The 14966-nt window shown below is 45.5% G+C and overlaps 2 protein-coding genes across 2 annotated transcripts; one reads left to right on the top strand and one right to left on the bottom strand.

Moving 5' to 3' along the window:
• Nucleotides 1–70: 70 nt before the first annotated feature.
• LOC127325817 (putative F-box protein At2g02030) lies at nucleotides 71–2148 on the top strand. Its single transcript, XM_051352635.2, has 3 exons — nucleotides 71–421; nucleotides 494–605; nucleotides 737–2148. Exons 2-3 carry the CDS (start codon nucleotides 579–581, stop codon nucleotides 1964–1966), a joined length of 1257 nt encoding a protein of 418 aa, XP_051208595.1. The 5' UTR covers nucleotides 71–421; nucleotides 494–578; the 3' UTR covers nucleotides 1967–2148.
• Nucleotides 2149–5725: 3577 nt separating this feature from the next.
• On the bottom strand, nucleotides 5726–11410 carry LOC127325795 (DNA (cytosine-5)-methyltransferase CMT1-like). Its single transcript, XM_071827056.1, has 23 exons — nucleotides 10970–11410; nucleotides 10845–10873; nucleotides 10625–10721; nucleotides 10383–10399; nucleotides 10170–10233; nucleotides 9948–10055; nucleotides 9737–9871; nucleotides 9540–9639; nucleotides 9091–9299; nucleotides 8938–9003; nucleotides 8627–8851; nucleotides 8456–8514; nucleotides 8316–8382; nucleotides 7912–8241; nucleotides 7773–7844; nucleotides 7614–7700; nucleotides 7424–7511; nucleotides 6975–7093; nucleotides 6763–6867; nucleotides 6634–6677; nucleotides 6488–6557; nucleotides 6300–6403; nucleotides 5726–6158 (listed from the first exon to the last, which is right to left on the bottom strand). Exons 1-23 carry the CDS (start codon nucleotides 11408–11410, stop codon nucleotides 5963–5965), a joined length of 2832 nt encoding a protein of 943 aa, XP_071683157.1. The 3' UTR covers nucleotides 5726–5962.
• Nucleotides 11411–14966: the final 3556 nt, after the last annotated feature.

Genomic DNA, 14966 nt, shown 5'->3' with positions numbered 1-14966 from the left:
GATGCTTGGCCCATCTTTTCATATTGAGCCCATCCAAAAATTGGCCCACGGCCAGACAGCGAGGCTTTCGGTCCTCTTCCTCCGAGCGAGCGACCTCCACCTTCTCTGTTCCCCATGCCCACCGGCCACCGGCCACCGCGCGCCCAAGCCTCCTAGGGGCCAGCACCTCGACCGCCGCAGCCCTGCGCAGCTATCGCCGCCCGCCTTCGCCCTGCTGCACCGCCCAGCGAAGCCCGCCCTCGGCATCTCGCTCCCCGACGCCCGCCCTAGGGTTTCTTGCACCGCCGCCACCCTGCAGCGCTGCTGTCGACGAACGCCGCCGCGGAACTGGCCGCAGCACCGCCGCCTTCGACCTGACGATCTCCTCCTCTAGGCCCTAGTCCTCCTCCGGCGCACCTTACCCTTCTCCGTTCGCGCCAAGGTGAGCAGCGCAGCACCTTCTTGGAGTTACTACTACTACTTGTATTTACAGTCTTTTTTGGTACGAGTGCAGATTTCCGACTGAGGATGTCTCGACTGATTGGAATTACTTACATCTTCCTGCTGCTGCTATGACTAGCAAGATTTCCTGACTCGTGATGTCTCAGCTGATTGGAATTGCCAAGGTGAGCACGTACGACATCACCTTACTCATATCATAGATATAAGAACCGTCTCTGCTCCATACGCATATCTGATCGGGATGCCGAGTTACTAATCTTTGTGTACATGATCCTTCCCATGCTGCATGTACCAGTACCACGCCATGGACACGAAGGTTTGCAGGAGGAGAAAGGCGACCAAGGTGCCTCCTCCGGCCGAGCTGCTGGACGAGCTTCTCACTGAGATCCTCCTCCGGCTGCCTGTCAAGTCCCTGCTGCGGTTCAAGTCCGTGAGCAAGGCGTGGCGCGCAACCATCTCCGATCCCTTCTTCGTCCGCTCGCATCTCCGGCAATCTGCCTCCAGATGGAGGCAGAACCCGTCGCTGCTCGTCACTCCGCACACGCTGTTTCACGTCATCGACGGCGAGCCTTGGCCTTCCACCTTCTCCACCGATATCAGCTTCTACCAGTGGCAGCCGCCCTCCTCCGAAGAGGAGGAATCTGAGGCGAGGTTCGTCATGCACAGCGACGACTTCCTCGAGGAGTTCAACTCGGTGTGCTACTTTGCGCACTGCGACGGCTTGGTGGTGGCCCCTACCAACACTAACGTCTACCTCTTCAACCCGGCCACCAGGGACGCCATGCGACTGCCTATCAACGACCGCAACAAGATGTACCAGTACGTGGCCTGCCTCCCCGTAGGGCTTGGCCGGGACCCTCGCACCGGCAGGCACAAGGTGGTCCGGGCCTTCTACCGCTCCAGGGACCCTCTCACGGGCGTCCACGACATGGGGATGGAGGTGTTCACTGTTGGCGTTGATTCAGATTCATGGAGGGAAATCACGCCCAATCCACTGTACCCTGTCACCGTGTGGATCACCCCTGTGTTCGCCAAGGGGGCACTGTTCTGGATCATTGACAAGCCCGGTCTCGATCCGAGCCCACGCGGCATCCTCCGCCTCAGCCTGGACGATGAGAGCTTCAGCGTCACACACCTGCCCGACTCGCTGGACCCTGCCCTGGACGAGTACTTCATCCTGGACGAGGTGCACGGCGAGCTGTTCCTCACCGCCTTCAGCAGCAGCAAGCCCCTCAACATCTGGACGCTGATGGAACAAGACACGCGATGGGAGCACCGCTACACCCTCGACATCTCCGGGATGGCGCACCCGGTGGCCCTCCTCCCGGGTGGCGGTGCGATGATCCTAAGGGCTTCGCACTACATCAGCCGTTACGATCTGCAGACGCATCAGATCGACACCATATGCGAGCTGGATCGTCTGAGGTACCAGCACGATGGCACGACCGAGGAGGATGCTGGGTCTGGGCAGGAAATCTTTTACTTCAATGTAATACCTTACACCGAGAGCCTGGTCCGAATTTGAATAACTGTTGCTGCTTAGCAGAGTTCATTTGTTGCTCTTGCTGTTGCCATATTTTTAATTAGTATGTGTTTTGACTCTCTCAAAGGAAGCAAAAAAGAGCTTCTCTGGAACATGTTTATCTGAGGTTGTCATTCCTGCTTATTGGAATATTTGTAAGCAAATGAACAGGTTTTATATTTGAAGGAATTTGACATAGATTCTCTGCTTGGAATGGGGCAGACATCACTCTTCTTCAGTATAGACTATAGAGCGAATGACCCAATTCTGCAAAAGCTTTGTTCACAACAATTTGTAAACACTTTTGCTATTTTGCACCCGGTTGTTTTTCAGTTTGGCAACAATCAAATTTTCCCTGCCGTCTATTGTCTTCCGACACGATCACTTGTTATTTACTCCGGCAATTTTTTTCGAGTCACGTCGCTGTTGGTTTTCTCTGTGGTCCTTTTTATCGCTTCTTTTGAGGGTTCTTAGTTTTTGGGCTTGGTCTGCCTTTTGTGTTCGGGCTAACCAGATAGTCTTTCTCTTTTTGGGCTGGGCTTTGTTTTAAATAATTCCATGTGATCACACAAGTATTTTCTTCAAATATTTTTGTACACGTTGACATGTTGGACTAGCATTTATAAGCCGTTGCCTGCTAGAGACAACTGATCACTCACATAGGATGGGAGGCCTACTTGCCACAAACTGAAGTTTTTTTCTCTAACACGTGGGCCATTTTACCTCATTTTTTTCCCAATCTTTAACTACTTTTCATTTTTAATTTACCATTTTCTGTTTTCTCGCCTACTTTCTTATCTCCATGCTCATCAATTTCTTCATGATAGAGACACCCAAATGCAGAGGAGCAGAGAAGAGATAGGGCGCAAGGGGAGAAATCGCCACTGACTGTTGGCGTCGGGAGCGGAGGGGGAGAGCCCGTGCCTTGTGGTCACTGCGCTCTTCCGCTCGGTGCTTGCGGCGAAGGCCATCATAGTTTCTCCATGAAATCACGATAATTTTCAGTTAAAACCATGCCAATTTTCCATTTGTAATGACCATTGTAAATACACTATACATACATGCCAAATGATGGAATTTTATACACTGGACATGCACATGGCTGAAATGTTTTCCATTTTATACACTGTAAATACATTGTACATACACTGTAAATCCTAAGTAATTTAGCCTGTGTTTCACAGTGTATCAACACTAAGTAATTTATTCTGCATTTCACATGACTGAAATGTTTTCCGTTTTATGCACTGTAAATACATTGTACATACACAGTAAACCATAAGTAATTAAGCCTGCATTTTACGGTGTATCACCACTAAGTAATTTACCATGCATTTCACATGACTGAAATGTTTTTCATTTTATAAACTGTAAATACATTGTACATACGGACATACAGTGTAAAAAAGGAGATGGAAGAAGAAGATGGGGAAGAGGGAAGATATATATCCGTGTCCCTTTGTTGGGCTGCTTCTTTTAGATTTTGGCCCATTACTTATTCCGTGTGGAGACTCAACACGACCACCGATTTATTTTTCTGGTCGTTTTTTTTCTTCAATCGGGGGAAACAGGACGAAAGCAAGTTGCGAAAGGGGAAAATGGAAAAACAGCGACACATCCTCTGACTGGTAAAGAAAATTGAGTGTTGACGAAAATAAAAACACTCGGTTGCCAAATAGATAGTCCCGTTGTAAATGGCTGTAGTTGTAGTTGTACGTAGCTCTAAACATTTTTCTTTCTAGATGTTGCTTTAATACTCTTTACTCATTACCAGTACCATCAATCACTCAATCAGCAGCCCTATTTTTCAGATCCTTTCATTCAGGTTAGAAAATAATAAGGTAGTAAGAGATTCAAACAATTGAGCAAGTACGTAGTACCAAGTTGAGCAGATAAAGTGATGGCTATAGCAGGGATTATTGGATGGATACTGCCTATAGCTTTGAGAATGGAAGTTCAGGTCTGTCATTCCATTACAGTTAACATTTGTGTTGTACTTACGTCCTACCATTTGGTAGAGTTTTCGTTGATAGTTCAAAGTTTATTGTCTTCATTGCTACTTTAATCAGCCATAGTGAAGAAAATTCTCGAGTTACTTGAATACAATTGGATTCTCTTCACAGTGACATGAAAAGCACGGAATCGAGTGAGTAGGGTGGATTTACATGGCTGCTCCTGATTTGACAAGAGATTTCTTAAGTAAATGATTTCGAGATGAACACTATGAATGTGATGGAAGAGAAGAATTTGCACAAAGTTTTCGCAACCCTACAGCTTTGATTATTTCAGCATATGCATTGCTTAGTCTATTAGTAGAAGTATCACCGTCAAGTTAAAGTATCCACTGGTTGCTTGATTGGTTTCTGTACATGCTTGCATAGAGCACAATTAGATAGCCAACACAAATATCCTCAAGCCGTATAGTGTCCCCAGCTGAATGTTTGATTTCACCAAGAACGTTTCATGTGGAAGCACCAAGTACTCTTCAGCAGTGCTTTTGCATCGTAAGCCTGATACTTTGCGGACTCACGGCAAATGTGTGAGTTTGTCGAAGAAAACATAATCTGACAATGTTTGGAAAAAATCACAAAAAATCCTATCATGCATGAACATTCATGTCTTTAAGCCATTTTCACCTAAAAATAACCTCAAATCATTTTCTAGGTGCCTCTTGGCATGGAGTCCTTTTTTCCGTACAAGTTGCCTCAAAAAACATTTACTTGTTTTTTTACTTTTATATGTTTATTAAATGTAAAAGAGCAGGTTTACAGTGTGTAGCAACACAACTCTGAATATTCTGGAGAAAAGGAACACTCTGAAACCAAGATCGTAGCGTGTGCTCTGTTTCCCCTGTCTTGTGTCCTCGCCGCCGACGAGTGTAGAAGCTAATTTTATGTCCACCACATTGTGCTGTTGTCCCAGCTGTTTATTTTCTTGTTCGTGAAAATCCGGTCCTTAGTTCACATAAGAATCTGAAAGAACAAACAGAGAAATGAGAACAGTTTCAGACGAGACCCTTGTCTTGTGCAAGCTTTGCTTCGAGCAGAGGCATGATGCGTTGTCCAAGCCACTGCCTTCCAGAGCAGAACGTGGTGCGCGTCTTGGCCTCTTGGCCTCCGACGTCCACCGCATCGTCTGAGCGCCAACGTGGCAACGACGCTGTCAGTCAATACCCATCATCCCCAGGTATCCCTCATCATCAACAAATTGAGCGCAAGCCTGACGCTGATGAACGCATCGCCGTCTTCATGGTCTACATTCGCATCGAAAGGGTGTCGGCGAAAGCCCGCTTGTCACGGAGCGGCAGCTCGGCCGGCGCTGCTCCATCAAAAGGCTCTAAAACCGCTCGGCTGTGATGACCGCTCCTCAGCCGGGTCGCCATGGTCACCAGCGTGCCTCCCAGGCGCCGGCTCCCATCCACCATCTGTCAGACATCGTCTAAAAATAAAACAAAGTTGATATGTCACTGTAATATAAGGCAATGTCCCAACTAAAACAGTTATCAAGAGATTGGACATTCAGTAGCAGCACTGCAGAAATATTGCACCACTAAGGAGGAAGTGCCTTAGTAAGAAAGCAGAACTCAAGAAAATTTAGAGAATATTGGCTAATTGACCTGGTGCAAATATCACATATCTTCAGAAGCGAGTTTCAGATTCAGGAATCTAGAAATGTTGCATCGCTAATGGTGAAGTAGCTTAGTACTGAGCTCAAACAAATTCAGAGAATACTGACTAATAGACGTGAGGCACATAGCAAAAGTTTCAGAATCAGATTCAGTCATAAATGTGCCTCCAGAAGATAACAAAACAAAAACATACATGACACTTATAAAGAAGGCCATCCTTCCGTTTCTTCTCTATCAAAATTTGAATGAATAGTAGCAATCGGAAATAAATGAACTTGGTTACAAGCAACGGACATGATCTGTCCAGAACAGTGTTCCAGAAACAATAAAACGTTTGGAAAGCAAGTATATGATCCGAATAAAAAAAGAATCTATTCTTCCTCAACTACTGCTGGGTCTCCAGAATTTCCTCGGGGCAATCTTGCGGCCACAGGAATGAAATTTCCAGGCAGTTTGAACAGGGGACGCTGGTCTCCATCGAACTCACGCTGCTGGTAGGCCTGTGCAAGGGAATACCCCAGAGCCCTAGCAACAGGGATAGCAACAGCGTTCCCAACTTGGATATATCTGCAACAAAAGTACACACGCAACGCAACCGGATCAGTTTCATAATTCCCGTAAAAGTAAAGAATCAGCTTCACAATAAACAAGGTTCAGAGAATTTGTTTCATCCAAAACTACAGTTGATGTCAAGTTAGATCAACTTACTTCTGTTTTATGGGGCCATCCAGCTTGTAGTAATCTGGGAAGCCCTGCAGCCTTGCGTTTTCGCGAACAGTCAAAACTCTGTCCTGATTCGGATGCAATATAGCCTGCATGCGAAACCCGTCAAACAAAATATATTGGCAGGTTATCAAAGAATCATAAAAGCACCATAAATTTTGTCAAGATCTTACTTGGTTGTGAGGCTCGGCTCTCGTCACAACGGTTGACACAGTTTCATCCAACCACAGGCGTCCAAATGGTCTGCAGAGCAAGACAACAAGGATTATTGGTGGAGTTCTAGGAATATTACATGAGGATATTCAGTCAGCATACGTACTTAAATGACTTCCCCTTCATGAAGGTCATTGCATAATCAGGGACCTACAAGAGAAGCAAGGTTGATTAAAACATGGGAAATAGAAACACTATTAAAGCTGATTGAACCACACAGACTGATTTTAAATACCAATGGTTTCCCGGAAGACAGATATACACGAGGAATATCTGGATCAAACTCAACTTTCTTGTTTTTCCCAACCCGCACACCTTTCAGATCACGGAAGTTGGCCCCCTGGCATAAAACTAATGCTTAGAATTACAGGATAGATGATCTTAAAAAAGAATTACAGGATAGGGCAAAAAGATAAAGATAATGACACATGTTCTGCCTTAGCTTGCCTTTTTTTTGGGAATGCATCGCACACGTTCGTAATCATCCTTATTCAACTGAAGCGGCTGATGATCAAATAGCTGAACTTTCTTAGGAGTGGCATCTCCAAGCGAGTCATCCATCATGGCTTAAAGTGAATAACAGAGCCAAGTAACTCAGCATGTCATAAAGTAACTCACAGTAATCAAGAAGTCACTCCAAACACAAAAAATGATGGAAACTATGGCAAGGTGACATCATTGAACCACCAACATAGCTGAAAATACAAGAAAAATGGACTATGCCACATGCAAAGAAAGGGATAAAAAGTTAACAGTATGACTGAAATACACGAAAAACATGACTCTGCATATACAATGAAAGAGATAAGAAATGAACAGAAAATCCATTACAAAAACATAAAACTACTTGTTCATATTAATTTTAAACATCAACATGTCACAATATGTGGGTTTACCTTTACGGTTGAGTCGGATATAGCGCTGGAATTCAGTTATGGGCCTACTATTATAAGGCATCACATCATTAGGTTGATCGTTTCCAACCTACAGAAAAACAATATAATTTATAGCAAGAGAGAAGTCCACAAATGTAGAGGCAATACTCAAAAAATAATTGAGTATGCAAGGAAGTCAATCAGTGCTAACCTTTGGTAAATCCGACAACGCATCTCTTAGGACAAGAGCTTCCTCCACGTTCTTAGCTTCAGTTTCATCACATGCAACTAGACATTGCTGAAAACAGAACATCATTTTAGCAAGATATAATAATAAAAAAAACATTGTGTTAGTAATGTGTTCTCGTACCGAAAATTTAGTTGGCACTTGTTGTCCTCGACTAATGGCATCATGAATGGGAAGAGGAAACTTTGGAAGTACCTACATTTTCAGATAAACCTTAGCAAGAGCGCTACAAGGTAAAAAAGAGCATAGAAAAGAGAGATACCACTAAAGGAAGAGCTCCCCAAAGAAAGGCTCGCATTCTGAACTGTGGTAGCCCGTAACATCCGGCAACCATCATCCCAAGTCTAGCTTGGTAATTCATGGCTACAAGCCGACTCAACGCATACCGCCCGAGAAACCCATCTGCAAATTTCAGAATATCTACGACGTTCTCCATGAGAACATACTTGGGTCTAAGGTAGTTTACAATGTTCATAAACACAACTAGCTGTTGGTTTCTTTCATCCGTCAGCGGATCTTTGTGCTTCCTATGTCTGTTTAGTCCACTAACTCCTTGACACGGAGGACCTCCACAGATAACATCCACATGGCCCTTCGGAATTAGAAATACATTAATAGGTAGCACAAGAACAAGATCCCAAAACGAACAAGGAGGGATGTACTTACAGGCAAGGGTAAAATGGATTCCCTATAACCACTCTCAACGAATTCTTTAATACATTCCGGAGAATCTCTGAAATGTTAACTAGGGTAAGATACTATTGACAAAACAAAATAAAGAGCAATACAATGAAGAAGATACCAACCTAAGGCCATCAAGTGGCTCCCAGCTATCATGACTAGAATCATACGTTTTCCACCGTACCTATATAAATTAACGAGTACATCATTAAACATTCAAGAGAAAGAATAAAAGTAACACTGAAATACAAAATAATTGCACAAATAGGAACTTTGAACAATCAAGTCTGCAGTACCTTAAAACACAAGCCATCTTTTCCAGTGCTATTTGGATCACCATAGCATATATCAACAAACTTCTCTACCTCAAATGTACCCTCTGAGAGAGGTACATTAACATCAACTTCATCATCGTTCAAAGTCCGTGGTAGAAAATTGCTATTATAGACGTCATATGCCTTGCAAAGTGCTTCCCATTCCTGAAGGAGGGACAGATAATTCTCGGCCTTCTCATTTCGTACCTACAAATTAGAGATAAAATAATACAAGTATGCCAGGTTAATAAAGCAAAGAATTTAATCCAGTGCCAATTGTAGTTAGTACCTACCTCTGTACGTGGGTGGTTATGCCTTAGACTGCTGCAAGCATGTGGGTTCATGTCTACAGCCCATTTCTGCACAAGACATTGATATTTAGATTGTAAATTAGAGTACCTTCAAGGCCATAGGAAGTCCTAACACATCCTAACCAGAAGACTTACTCTATTGAATTTTAAGCCAAACAATGTTGCACCCATGCAAAGACCAGTTGACATTGCACCACATCCAGAGTATAGGTCCAGCAGTGTTGCTGTTCCCGTTTGTGCATCAGGTGGTGCCGCAAAGTCGGCAATCACTTTTTCCTTAGAAGAGAAATCATCATCACAAGAAATATCTGATGTTGTTTCACTGCCTGTTGCGCCAATATTTTCTACAAAAGAATTAACTCATCAACAAACATTACTGTATTTCAGGGATCCATCAAAATCATTACTGTATTGTACCATTCTTAGTATCATGGTACTTGGTTCAAAAAAAAAGTATCATGGTACACACTATTTATGAATTTTTAGTTTTCCTAATGTACTTCAGGGACATATCAAAATCATTACGTATTATACTATTTTAATAAAAAAATTATAATCAGACCATACAAGTCTATGGTGATTACCTGCTGGCATATTAGAAAATGTGGAATATGCTTCCGAATAAGACATGTCATAATACAAATCTGACTGTGCTATAAGCTGAGCTTTGTCCTGCGGGGCCACCTGTAGTTGTTTCACCATAATGCAACATATAGAGATCAGCAAAAAATTAGTATGTGGTTCAAATTCATTAAATTGAAAGAATGAGCGAAGCACTTACATTTGGGCCAACATAAGTAATATTTACTTTCGAGATGATAGACTCGATCTTGTTATCATCCTTTTGCTCTGAAAGAAAAACCCGCTTATCATCATGCTCATGATCACCAACCTTCAGCAACTTCTCAGTGATGACCTGCAATTTTTTTTCTTAGACACATGCTGAATTGCCATCAAAAGAAGAAGAAGAAAACAGCCTGCTTAAGACGTACCGTATCAGCCACACGGAAAAACCAGCGGCAAGAGAAATAAGACCCATGGTCAACTCCTTGAAAAAATTCTGTAATCCTGCCAATGTAATCTTTCTCACCGGGAGCAGCCTGCAGCCACTCAAAAAAGCAATAATATGATTACACATATGTTTATTCTTTTGGTGCAAACTAGAAACCCTCTTGCTAAAAGGGCGAGCAGACAAAACTGTAGTCCTAGTGTACTAGATGAAACATGTGCCTTGATGGTTCAGTTATCAAATGCAGAACTTGATTTGCATTCATGTATCTTCATTAAAATGATCAAACACAGTTTAGCAAACTAAATCCAGCCCTGTATATTACATTACTGAATTGCTACAAGAGAACTGCTAGTTTACATGCAAGCACCAGGTGAGCACATTCTAATTGAGTGTCTGGCAGAAGTTAGCAACATACCCGAAACATAAAACAGCCTGTACAACAATTTTTTAAAATTATCATAACAGAAACTACTCAAAAACAAAAACCATCATAACAAAATATGGCATCCCAAATTCCAAATTAAACTGTTCTAGATAGGCATCTATCTCAGTACGCTATAGAAACGCTCTAGCAGAAGGAAAACCACATCAATCAATCAATGATACTACACACTACTGCAACTGAAAGTAGCTAGCTAGGTGATCACGGTTGTTTACCCGGATGTACACATCGTCACCAAGGTCAAAATCCATATTGTCCACACGAGCAGATGTGTAGTGGCACAGGGCGCTGTTTTCCTGCTCCCCGTCCGACCTGCAGAGACATATATTTTGGTTTACGTACGTGTCAAGGCGATCGTATACAATGAATCTTGATCTTTCTTAATTACAGTAAGTACAACAAGGTGAAAGACACAGGTGCAGCAACAAGCCATACCTCTGAGTAACTTCTAGATCGTCAGAATCCTGAGGCAAACAACACGTAGAAGGATGTTTCATCAGTCGTCATAGTTTCCAAAGGTGGCGCCTACGGTCTAGAGATTGAGATGGGCTCCGTATTACCTCGGATTTGTACCTCTCCGGCCACCGCCGCCACGCCTCGTCATCAGGCATCGGGTCGCCCACGAAGTGGTCCTCCGACTCCGAGGCGTCCTCCTGCTCCTGCTCCTGCGTGGCGCTCGGCCGCACCGCCGCCCTCCTCTTCCTGGCGCCAAGCTTCTGCGCATTGGCCTGCTCCTCCGCCTCGAGCGCGGCGGCCTCCTCCTCCTCCTCTTCCGCCAGCCGCAGCTGCTCCTCGTCCGGCTCCGACGCGCAGATGTCGTCGTCGTCGTGGTCGATCGCGCCACCCGCTTCCACCACCATCGCGGGCTGTTTCGGCTTGCCCTTCCCACGGGCTCTGCGCCGGCGCTTGCCGCCGCGTTCGACGATCTCGGCGTCGGCGTAGGCCGGTTTCGTGCGCGGCCGCCGCGTGGAGCGCCTCGGCTCGGTCGCCGGCGGTTCCATTGACGTGGACGAGATAGCAGGTCGGGGGGTGGGCTGCGTGGGCTAGGGTTTTTGGCAGGGTGGTGGGTGTTGTGCTTGTGAGATCGGCGAGGCGGTTGAGTATTTGAGGAGGCTTACATGGGGATGGTTTTGGAAAATGGCGGAATGGGCGGGAATATGCGCAACGGGCAGGGGCAGATGAGCTCGCCGTGCCACGACCTCCTCTCGCCGCAGTCGTCGCCTCCACCTGAGCGCGTCGTGGCTGTTCCGAGCTACACACGCCGAAATCTCCTCCTCCGCTTTCCTTCCGAGGACTTGCCTTCTACTGCGTTGTTTGAATTTTCAAAATCGCGGTAATGCTGGGTGGGTTTTTTTTTTGAGGGATGGTAATGCTGGGTGGATGAATGGGAATTAATAGACCGATTCTCACTTACCATTTGGGCCGGTCTCATTATGGCTCCAACGATTCGTTGCCATCTGTGTTGAGTTTATTTAAAGGAAAACAACCATAATTTAAGTTATTAGTAACAAAAATATAATTGAGGCTAGGATTTCAAAACACTATCGTGGGTTCTTTTTTTTTAAAAAAAAGAAACGACTAAGGTAACATTGTTTTACACTAGTGGAAAACATGGCTTTTGTTCCGTGTTGTAAGAGCCTTTTGTCGCGGGTGGCCATCCGCGACAAAAGAGGTGCGATAAAAGGTCGACCTTTTGTCGCGGGTCGCTTACCACCCGCGACATATAGCCCACCACGTGGCAGGCGCGGGGCGCGCAGGGGACAGGCCCTTTTGTCGCGGGCGGTATTACCACCCGCGACAAAAGGCCCTCTACGTGGCGTGCGCACAACCCTGCTGCTTTAGGGTTTGAGGGGTGCAGCACCCCCCCCCCCCCCCCCGCCACCGACCCCCTTTTATTTCATTTTTTCATTCAAAAATAAAAGTTGCATATATTTGTACGCTACTAGAAGTTGTATACGTTCATTCATTATATATATATATATATATCGACGCGGATTTTCTAACATGGGGGCTAGCTACGCACGCTGCTCTGGCCGTCTGATCCTGCTCAGTGATTTGTGCATATTGACGTCCGTTAGCCCAACTCCGTTGTTGTGCTGCTCGGCAGCACTCACATGAAACATCCAAAAGTGCAGCTAGCAGCACAACAACAATAAAAAAACATAAGCACATCGAGAATCCCTAGGCTCTGTGGCGTAGCGGCAGCAGCACAACATCAACAAAAAAGAAAGTACATCAAGAGTCCTTGGTTCTATTGTGCAACAGAGTTTTGCTTTCATTTATTGAACGCTGCTTAAGTAATTCGACACATAATAGGCATTTACATCACGAGCTAAATAACAATAATGGCATTATTATCTGGAGACTTGATCGACTTCGACACATAATAGGCATTTACATCACGAGCTAAATAACAATAATGGCATTATTATCTCCACCACACTAACCGCTCAGCAACTCTAGAAAGAATTACACAACTTACAGAGGCTAACTAGCTAATCTCAGGAGGAAAAAAACTACAATTTCAAGAGGAAAAATAATTACAATGAATACATGAATCATGTAGAGGCTTGGGTCATGCCGACGAGGAGTTGTGGGATGCCGATGCTGCGGCTGAAGTGGAGACACTGACCGGGACGGGGCATGGAGCTCGGCTTGGAGATGGCGGTGGCGGTAGGGGAGGATGGCACGGCTCCTGCGCGTACGCCCGCTGGTGTCTCCTCCCATCGGCCTCCTGGCGTGTTGCGTCAATCGCCGGCACACTTCCCCTGAGCTGATGTCGTGCGTCCCCTAGGCATGGTTCGGTGTCCCAGCATCCTCGCCTAACCACAATTATCCGCCTCTTCTCCTGCGTTAACCTGAATCATTCGATCTCAACTGCAAAAAAATCTCAAAAAAATCTCCGGTGAGATCCCAAGTGGCAACCCAATCACGTCCTCCAAAATCTTGGGCAAGAAAATGACAAGCAAATTGCAAAAACTCAAGGCAATCAAAGCAAGAACATGCCTGTGTTACAGAAACTTTACGCCTGAACACAGATTCCAGACTTTAAAGAACAAATAGAAATTCATAAAATATAACCATGCTCAACAGAAGTTTTATTCAGGCGCAGAAATTCTTCAAATTAGCACACATAGCTTTTTATTTTGCAGCAACCACCAAGCATCAAGAACGAGCAGAATATTGCTTGAAGAAAAAAACCATACGAGATTTGAGACACAACACCAAGACACTAAAGAAGGGACACAATCTTTGGAATTGTGATTTTTTTGGTCGTTGACTGTGTGCTCTTGGTGATGCCAGCGGCAGCAAAAGTGAAAAAACTGACCCGCTTGGCCAACCCAGGAGAAGGAATCAAAGCACTTTTGAAAGCTCGCCGGAGAAAGGGGTTTGGAGGACCAAATCCGATGGGCCAAAGCAAAAAAAGCAGGGATTTTGCTGAGGAAAAGAAAGGGAGATGTGAGGAGGATGCCCCCCGCAATGCCGCCGGCAGCCCGCCACCGGGCGCGCGGGTCTCCTCCATCTCTGCCTCGCGAGTTCACCACTGTCAGAGAGAGAAATCCAAGAGATCCAAGAACATGAGAGAGAAATCCAAGAGATCTAGATCTGGACTAAAAAACGTGTGGATCAATCAGTACAAAAATCAATGGAATCCTTCACAGCAGGGGGAATGCCACAGCCACCCTGCGCCGTCACCTGACCTCCACCATCACGCCACCATGACTGAGGATAGCATCGCGCCGCCCAGAAACCAGGTCTGCCCGGGCCCTGGTTCGGCCCAGTGGATTCTGCATCGCGCTCCCGCCTAGCACCAGCCGCGTTGATCGCCACTGCCGGACGCGCGGAAGAAGTGCAGGTAGTCGGCCATGCCGGAGCCGGCTGGAATCACGGGATGATGAGAATCACTGGATGACGGGAGTGCCCAGCCGGCAGCAGCGCCCGCGTTTCCGTGTGGAGCTCCAGGTCCGGGTGGCGGTGGTTGGGCCAGGACGCGTCGCCGAAGATCTAGTGGATGCGGTGGCGGGATTTCTGGTCAGTCGGCGGCAACCACTGCGGAGCAGCGAGGGGATGAGTGCACGGCACGCGTGGGTGGGGATATGATCCCTGCCCCTTTTTTGTTTTCTAGTGGGGAAAGATGTCTACGCGTGGTGTTCGTTTGCATGGGGGACGATTAACGGCAAGAGAACGGCGTTAAAATCATCTACGGTGGAAAATAGTCTATAGGATGATCCAATGGCAGGATGGACGTGCACAGCTAGCCACGTGGTTAGCTGGCTATTTCCCATATATATATATATATATATATATATATATATATATATATATATATATATATATAGGTCTGCTATTCTCGAACCGGTTCGAGAATAACTATTCTCGAACCCTTTCTGAACTTCCGCGTGTTTTCCTAGTGAACTTCTCGACGGAATACCAGAATTGCATGTTCGTGCGGACGGTATTTTCATGATGATTTTCAAACTGCTTATCGGATTGATGCGTATAATATACCGTTGGATTCGCACGGAAATTTCGCAACTTTTTCGTGTTCATTGTTTT

The sequence above is a fragment of the Lolium perenne genome, chromosome 3, assembly GCF_019359855.2.
Source record: "Lolium perenne isolate Kyuss_39 chromosome 3, Kyuss_2.0, whole genome shotgun sequence".
In the NCBI taxonomy this organism is placed as follows: domain Eukaryota; kingdom Viridiplantae; phylum Streptophyta; class Magnoliopsida; order Poales; family Poaceae; genus Lolium; species Lolium perenne.
Note: the sequence above shows the minus strand (reverse complement) of the source record. Positions and strands in the feature narration are given on the sequence as shown.

What these genes read in the sequence shown, in the direction of transcription:
- LOC127325817 (XM_051352635.2), top strand. Translation starts at nt 579, where the DNA reads ATGTCTCAGCTGATTGGAATTGCCAAG. An exon ending in AGCTGATTGGAATTGCCAAG is followed by an intron (nt 606 to 736) that starts GTGAGCACGTAC and finishes TGCATGTACCAG; the next exon opens with TACCACGCCATGGACACGAA.
- LOC127325795 (XM_071827056.1), bottom strand. Translation starts at nt 11,410, where the DNA reads ATGGAACCGCCGGCGACCGAGCCGAGGCGCTCCACGCGGCGGCCGCGC. An exon ending in AATCCATTTTACCCTTGCCT is followed by an intron (nt 8,242 to 8,315) that starts GTAAGTACATCC and finishes CTAATTCCGAAG; the next exon opens with GGCCATGTGGATGTTATCTG. An exon ending in GATGGCCCCATAAAACAGAA is followed by an intron (nt 6,159 to 6,299) that starts GTAAGTTGATCT and finishes CTTTTGTTGCAG; the next exon opens with ATATATCCAAGTTGGGAACG.